The 8,761-nt window shown below is 48.5% G+C and overlaps 1 protein-coding gene across 1 annotated transcript in view; it reads left to right on the plus strand.

The window, feature by feature from the left end:
* The window catches only part of lrrc75a (leucine rich repeat containing 75A), a 62,010-nt gene extending 57,215 nt beyond the window's left edge, over positions 1 to 4,795 (plus strand). Inside the window, exon 4 of the mRNA XM_048556756.2 lies at positions 2,532 to 4,795. Within this exon, the coding sequence (XP_048412713.2) occupies positions 2,532 to 3,108 (577 nt within the window). The 3' untranslated portion in view covers positions 3,109 to 4,795. The remainder of the gene's footprint in view (positions 1 to 2,531) is intronic.
* Positions 4,796 to 8,761: the final 3,966 nt, after the last annotated feature.

Here is an 8,761-nt window from a genome sequence, read left to right on the forward strand (position 1 = left end):
TTCCTGTTGATGAAATCTGATCTTTATTACATGGGGAAATGTTGCACTCTGGTTTTGAAGTTAGCGATGATGCACACAAAAGCCTATCCCTCACCCATACCCCTCACCCCTATCCATCACCGCCACACTACATCCCCATCTCTCACCCCTATCTGTCACCCCCACACCTCACCCCCACAACTCACCCCTATCCCCCATCCTGTACCCCTCACCCCCAGAACTCACCTCCATCTCTCACCTCCACACCTCACCCCTTTCCCTCACCCCCACACCTCACCCCATCCCCAACTCCGTACCCCTCACCCCCAGACCTCACCTCCATCTCTCACCTCCACACCTCACCCCCATCTCTCACCTCCACACCTCACCCCCTATCTCTCACCTCCGCACCTCACCCCTATCTCTCACCTCCACACCTCACCCCTGTTTCTCACACCCAGACCTCACCTCTATCTCTCACACGCAGACCTCACCCCTATCTCTCACACCCACACCTACCCCTCACCCCTACCCCACACCCGTACACCTCACCCCTATCTGTCACCCCTACACCTCAGCCCTGTCTCACCCCTACGTCTCACCCCCACACCTCACCCCTATCACCCCCACCCCTCACCCCATCCCTCACCCATACCCTTCAACCCCACCCCTCTTCCCAATCTCTCACCCCCACCCTCACACCATCCCTCAACCCCACCCCATCCCTACTTTCTCTTCACCCACCCATCTCTCACCCTTATCCCTCATTCGCATTCGTCACCCCCCACCCCTCAGCCCCATCTCTCACCCCACACCCCTACCCCTCACCCCATCTCTCACCCCGAGCCCTCAGCCCTTTCTCTTCCCCCATCTCTCACCCCTATCCCTCACCCACATCTTTCAGCCCCACCCCTCACCCCATCCCACACCCACCACACCTCACCCCCATCTCTCACCCCAACCCACACTCTTCATCCTCACACCAACCCCACACTCCCAGCACCATCTTTCAACCCAACCCTACATCCGTCACCCTTCACCCTCAACTCATACCCTCACCCTTCACCCTCAACTCGTACCCTCACCCTTCACCCTCAACTCATACCCTCACCCTGAACCTCTGCTTTTGGTAGCGTTATCTTCATGGACTAAACTATATTCTGGCAACATTTTTAAGATTATGAATGTGACTAACAATGTGATAATGATGAGATAAATCCATGTTTTGGTAAGGGATAAATATTGGCTGGGAGAACAGGGAGAACTTCTCTGTTTGTCTTCAGATTAGAGCCATGGGATCGGCAGCAAGCATGTGAACAGGTGGACAGGGGACCACTTACACCCGCAGCTGAGAAGAGGCGAGCTGAACGGAGAGACAGCACCTTACGCAGTGTAATGCTCCCTCTGTATGGCCCTGATGTGACCGCATTGTTTCTGTGCACTCAAACCCTGGAGTGAGATTTGAGCCGTGGCTCAGAGTGAGAGCTAGAGCCTTCAGACACAGCCTCAGAGTGGGTTTGGGAAGAATCTTATTAGGGGTTGCTATGCACTCACTCTCAGCTGGCAACGTAGCTTCAGTTAAAAGTCTCTCTTTCTTTCTTCCCTTTTTTTTCTTTTTTCCTTTTCTCTCTCTCTGTTTCTTTCTCTCTCTCTCTCAAACCCTGGGATTTGTTCCCACTGATGGAAGCTCCTACACAGGCAGTTTGTTTCCTGGGTTTTGGATGTGAGAGTAAGGCCATGTCTCAGTGACAGAAATGCACATTTTCAACCTAAATTAACATTAAAGAAGCTGTCCGTTGAGTAACACTGGAGCAGTATGTCTGTGTGAACAAATCGTCATCTCTGGGAAGTTAACTGACTGATTAAATCCCTCCAACACCCAGTCAGATTAATCAATATCTGTGGAAAATAGCGGAATTAGAAAAGCGATCTAGAATAGACATGGTCTCATTACTGGGCGTAGTCACTTTCTTGTCCACCTGATAAACCCTTTTCTGGCTGATCACAATGAACCTGTTATTGTGTGGAATAAGCTGCATTCTTTTCCATTTCAAATTCCAGTTTGTTCTGATTAATGTTTTCAGCTGCTGTCCATGATGGGCCAGTCGGCCTGGCTCTGCCCTCCAAATGGACTGAGATGGATTCAGTGTGATTGATTAAGGAGGGTGAAATCAATCAGACATGATCACTTCCCTTTAACATTCTGTTGTCTCCACTTTGGGAATGAGGCTTGTTGGAATGCCAAGAGATCCAGTACACGGAGGTTATGAGTCGTGATACTGATTAGGGGATAGTTTCGTAGTGTTCGCATCTTTGGATCAGTGTTTTTTTTTGTTCACACTTCAGTTATGCTACATGACATTAAAATGGGGGAAATAGAGTCTGCAGTAGGAGAGATTAGGCAGCGGACGTGCTGGTCTTTTTGCATGATGCAGGCCAAAACGTTCCCAATAGTTTTCACTTAATCTGTCCAGCAGGCTTTTTGCTGCTTGAACAGGAGGTTTTGTTTCCCCTCACATTTTCTAATTGCCAATCATTTATTTTTCTTCCAGTCTGAAAGCTATCTTGTCTGGGACCCCGACAAACGAGACCATGGACTTATCTGGAATTACCCTAACACCCAGGGATATTGACCGAGCGGCTGTGTACTTACAGCAGAATCTGGAGCTGATCAGCAATGTGGAGCTATGCTTCACTGAATTGACTGATGAAGGTTTCCTCCAACTACTGCCTACCCTCAGTTCACTCCCGAATCTCAACACCCTGTCCCTGAATGGGAACAAGCTGACCAGGAGCATACTGAGGGAGCTAACAGAAACACTGAAGGACCTGGAGAAGTTCCCAACTATCACCTGGATCGACCTGGGTAACAATGTTGATATCTACTCACTGCCTCAACCCTTTCTGGTCAATCTGCGGAGGCGAAGCCCCAAGCATGGCAATCTACCTACCATCTTGGAGTTTGGGGAGAGTCAAGGCAGTGATCTCGAGAGCTCTGACACTGAGCTGTGTGAGAGCCCGGGCAACAGAATGGGGTCACCACAAGGGCTGACACCGCAGGCCAGTACAGGCAGGAGCTGTGCAGAGGCTGTCCAAGCTGAAAATGACTCACCGGCCAATCAAACCTGACATACATGTGCTGTAGACATGGGGCAGTTTCATTGGCCAGGCGGGCAGCACACATCATTTGGGACATTTGTCAGGCCCAGAACTGGCAGATTCGGAGCAAAGTGACAGAGGGGAGACAGGGAGGATGGGATTTGAGTTCAAGGTGAAGCCAACACGCTGGAAAAATCTGCCACTCAGAGATCAATGCAGGACCTGTGTTCAGTTAGTTACTGCTTTTCTATTAGAGATCTGCATATTTCTGTTTTATTTTTTTAAATACTTGCCTTCCTTTCAGGTCAGTGTCTGTAATCAATAGTAACTTAGAGACACCATGAACTGTCAGTGGAACTAAATCTACCAGCAGGGCCATGGTTGGTGGCTAGCAGGTGAATGTGTGTGTTTCACTGACTCTGCCATTGGATGCTTTTCAACCTGATCCTGACCATGGTGAGTGTCAGTTACTGCAGAGACTAACAAAGCTTCAGGCTCTCCCAGGGACCACCCTTGAACTCTGCCTCAGTTCCCTCCTGCTATAAGGGCATGGAGTCAGTGGCTGCGTTACTGTCCTTCCACAACTGACACATATCCTCTGATTAAAACACAATCACGAAGTAGCTTACAGAATGTAGCCCCAGTGGAATCACGAATGGAAGCATCAGTCTTGATTAATGTTGCCTGTGCTACAGGGAGCTGAAGCCACATGCAGCCTTTCAATCTATCATCCCCACTAATAAACTGCAAATCCAGGAAAAGACCTTGGTTTTAATAAATTTCACCCAGCAGAATGTTTCCTGATTTCTTTGTTAACCTGTTATTGTTCAGTGTCCTCTTTACCTTTCATTCATTTCTCCGTTAAGTTAATTTCCTAATCTTTGGTTAATTCATCACACCCATTGAATCGTTGCACACACTTTGCACATACACTCCTCGAACTGTGCTTCATGAGTTAGTCAGTGTTAGTTAGTCAGACACTCACAGTCAGTGAAATGTCTTTTAATATTAGCCAATAGTTGTAAACAATTCCATCTTCTCAGCTACTGATGCTGTTCTTTTCAAATTCAACCCTTAAAAACCCTTGGCTTTACCATCCTTGAAAATGACTGTTCCGTCTCCACCATCTCAATCCTTCCCCAAGGCCATATTGATACCTCTCACGTTTCGGGCTTAACTTTGCCAGAATTCCATCGCTGAATCCATCCCATCAAGTTTCTATCCCAGCCTTTAGGATGGCCTTTATCAGAATTTAGGGGAAGCCACAGCCAAGTGGTATTATCATTAAATGATTAATCGAGAGACCCAGTTTCAAATCCTACCACAGCAGATGGTGGCATTTGAATTCAGTAAAATATCTGAAATTAAAAGTCGAATGAAGATCATGAAACCATTATTGATTGTCAGGAAAAACTCATCTGGTTCACTCATGTCCTTTCGGGAAGGAAATGGTCATCTTTACCTGGTCTGGCCTACATGTAACTCCAGACCCACAGCAATGCAGTTGACTCCGAACTGCCTTCTGGGCAATTAGGGGTGGGCAGTGAATGCTGGCCGGCGTGGGGATGCTCATATCTACCCCAGGTCCGTTCTTATCGATATAATCAGAGCTGGAGCCTGCAACTGTCTCCCTGCTGCTGCATCATTCTCTCTGCTGTTCCCCGCAAAATCTCTCCTTGATCCCTCCTATTTCACATCTACACACTGAGTCTCAGCAACATCGTCTGAAGGCACATAGTCTTCCCAGCTCAACCCCAGCACCCAGCTTACCCCCAGCACCCAGCTCACCCCCAGCTCCCAGCTCACCCCCAGCACCCAGCTCGCCCCCAGCACCGACTCACCCTCAGCACCCAGCTCACCCCCAGCACCCAGCTCGCCCCCAGCACCGACTCACCCTCAGCACCCAGCTCACCCCCAGCGCCCAGCTCGCCCCCAGCACCCAGCTCGCCCCCAGCACTGGCTCGCCCTCAGCACCCAGCTCGCCCGCAGAACCCAGCTCACCACCAGCACCCAGCTCGCCCTCAGCGCCCAGCTCGCCCCCAGCACCCAGCTCACTCCCAGCACCCAGCTCGCCCCCAGCACCCAGCTCACCCTCAGCACCTAGCTCACCCCACTCACCCCTCAGCATCTAGCTCAACCCCGCACCCAGCACATCCCCAACACCCAGCTCGCCCCCAGCACCCAGCTCACCCCCAGCACCCAGCTCGGCCCCAGCACCCAGCTCGCCCTCAGCACCCTGCTCACCCCAGCACCCAGCTCGCCCCGAGCACCCAGCTCACCCCCAGTGCCCAGCTCACCCCCCGCACCCCGCTCACCCCCAGCACCCAGCTCACCCTCGCACTCCGCTCACCCCCGCACCCAGCTCACCCCCAGCACCCAGCTCACTCCCAGCACCCAGCTCACCCCCAGCACTGGCACTACTGAGCCCTCCACCATTTTGCGAATGCCAGAACCTTATCCAATACCCAGTACTGACTGAGTATAAATGTCTCCCAGTTAAATATTGGGAAGACTGACCAGTTTTCGGAACCCATTCCAAATGCCATTCCCTGGACAAAAACTGCACCTGTTTCTCCAATGACAGTCTGAGATTAACTGTATTTGGAAACTCAGTGTCACCTGAAGCCTGGGGTGAACCTCTGACCCTGTATTTACACCATTACTGCGATCACATATTTCTTTCTCCTTGTCATCACCCTATATCAGCTCATCGGCTACTGAAACCATCCTTCAAGCCAGCCTTATGTCCCAGTTCTACTATTCCAATGTATTGTTGTCTGGACTCCTACATTCCTGCAGATGTCTGCCACAAGCCTGCCTGCATCTCTTCTGTGCATGTCCTAATACACGCCATGCTGCACTAACTCATTATCCATTGGGGGTTACCCTAAAGTACCCTTCATTGATGCTGTGAGTCCCTGAGAGTCATTCTGAAACCTGTCTGCCTCATGATCTTGCTGCCTTCCTTGAAGCCAGCCCTTGGAATCAATCCCTTTGACCAAGGTTTTCGTCACCTGTGCTAATATCTCAGTCTTTGGCCCGATTTCAGCTTCTTTGTTCAGTCATGCTCCAACGAGTTTAAAAGTGCTATAGAAATGTAGGGCATTGTTATATTGACCTCTGGCTTTCCAATGTCTTGGGTTAATTCTGATTCGGTTACTGACTGCCTCATTGCTGTTGTCAGGAAAAAGAATTTCAAACACAGCCTATTTAACTCCTTTTGTTCTCCCTACTGAAGCACTTTTGACTTATTGATCACGACAGGTTGAGGTGAATCACTGGATAGTGGTATTTAACCCCGTGCTGTCCCTGTACTGGGAGTGTTTGATGGGGACAGTGTAGAGAGAGCTTTACTCTGTATCTAACCCCGTGCTGTCCCTGTCCTAGGAGTGTTTGATAGGGACAGTGTACAGGGAGCTTTACTCTGTACCTAGCCCCGTGCTGTCCCTGTCCTGGGAGTGTTTGATAGGGACAGTGTAGAGGGAGCTTTACTCTGTATCTAACCCCGTGCTGCCCCTGTCCTGAGAGTGTTTGATAGGGACAGTGTAGAGAGAGCTTTACTCTGTATCTAGCCCCATGCTGTCCCTGTCCTGGGAGTGTTTGATAGGGACAGTGTAGAGGGAGCTTTACTCTGTATCTAACTCCGTGCTGTCCCTGTTCCTGGGAGTGTTTGATGGTGGACAGTGTAGAGGGCGCTTTACTCTGTATCTAACCCTGTGCTGTCAACTTGTGCACAGCATACTCCTTCAACAGCAACGTGACAAATGATGGGTGAGAGTATGTTAGTATTATCAGAATAGGGAGAAATGTAGATAGCAGGAGGACCCCCTTGTTCACTTCAGCTTCAAAATCACAGCTGAGGAATCTTTGACAAGATGTTTTAAATGACCTGTCCAAGAAATGGAATCACACTGAGTGGGATTTGTAAATCAGTCATCTTTTGGAGAAGTGACAAACAAGGAATGAGAGAGAAAGAGAGCTGATGTGGCTTCTGATGCTTTTTACTGACCCACTGATCAATTTCCCTTAATGCTGCTTATACCTATGATCAAATAGAATATTTTTATCCCCGTGAATGTCGGTGCACCTGAAATAAAACAGATAAAATGACAGTATGTTGAGTGCTTCCTGAAATATAAACCGATGTTTGAAATATGGCTAAGTATCAAATAGATATGTTGCTGGGAATTAAAAGAACTTGTGTCTTGACAGAAACTGATGAACCTGAGTTATCGGCTATTGCATGGTATATATAACATATATATGTGATATGATATAGATGTCAGTTGAGAATAGAGTTGTCAACATTGCTTTGTGTTAGTATGGTTTGATGTGACCATTGTAAATTTGCAAGCCCACTTATCACGGTAACAGCCTATGGAAACGTCACAGAGATAATAGGAACTGCAGATGCTGGAGAATGCAAGATAATAAAGTGCGAAGCTGGATGAACACAGCAGGCCCAGCAGCATCTCAGGAGCACAAAAGCTGACGTTTCGGGCCTAGACCCTTCATCAGAGCGTCATGCTGTGATTATACCTGTGATTATCCCCACTAATCATCATTCAGGGTCCTATTTGTAGAAGTTATTTATGACAATGGAGCATATTATTGAGAAAGCTGGAATTTATCAAGAAAATGATAGGTAATTTATTACACAGTGATGGGTAATAAATCTCCCCTTGTAGGTAACAATCCCACTCCCCAAGTAAGACTGCTCACCAACTCTTGCTCTTAGAAAGTGCTTCTGAATCTCTTTCTCATCACGACCCAGTTTTGGTTCCTGCAAATGACTGAATTCCCAGACCCGTGACATCAGTGGGAAGTAAGAGGTTGAGGGTGGTAAAGGAGGATGTTGTTTAATCCAGAGGGAGTTTAAGCTATTAAAAAGCACCTTCCTCTGTGTTAGGTTTTCTTTTAGGTCAGGGTCAGTTTGGTCATGCCCACTTCTGAAAAAACGGAAACAGAAGTTGCTGGAGAAACTCAGCAGGTGCGGCAGCATCAGTGGAGAGAAATCAGAGGTAACATTGGAGAGAAATGGGAATTAACATTTCAAATCTAGTGACCCTTCTTCAGAACAGGGTTGAGTTTCTCCAGCAATTTCTGGTTTCGTTTCGGATTTCCAGCATCCTCAGCAAGAGTCCTAGAGCCGTCCAGCATGGAAACAGACTCTTCGGACCAACCCGTCCAGGCTGACCAGGTATCCCAAATTAATCTCATCCCATTTGCCAGCATTTGGCTCATATCCCTTGAAACCCTTCCTATTCATGTCCCCATCCAGATGCTTTTTCAATGCTGTAACTGTACCAGGCTCCACCACTTCCCCTGGCAGCTCATTCCATACACGCACCACCCTCTGTGTGAAAATGTTGCCCCTTCGATCCCATTTAGACCTTTCCCCTTTCGCCTTAAACCTATGCCCCTCTAGTTTTGGACTCCTCCCACCCTGGGGGAAAAGACCTTGGCAATTTCCACAATCTAAGCCACTCTTGACTTTATACATTTTTATAAGGTCACCCCGCAGCCTCTGATACTCCAGGGGAAGTAGCCCCAGCCTGTTCAGCCTCTCCCCATAGCTATAACCCACCAACCCCACAACATCTTTGTAAATCTTTGCTGAACCCTTTCAAGTTCTTTGTTTTATTTTTAAAAACTGTGCAATTTAAAAGGACCTCACAACTGT

The sequence above is a fragment of the Stegostoma tigrinum genome, chromosome 27 (assembly GCF_030684315.1).
Source record: "Stegostoma tigrinum isolate sSteTig4 chromosome 27, sSteTig4.hap1, whole genome shotgun sequence".
NCBI lineage: Eukaryota > Metazoa > Chordata > Chondrichthyes > Orectolobiformes > Stegostomatidae > Stegostoma > Stegostoma tigrinum.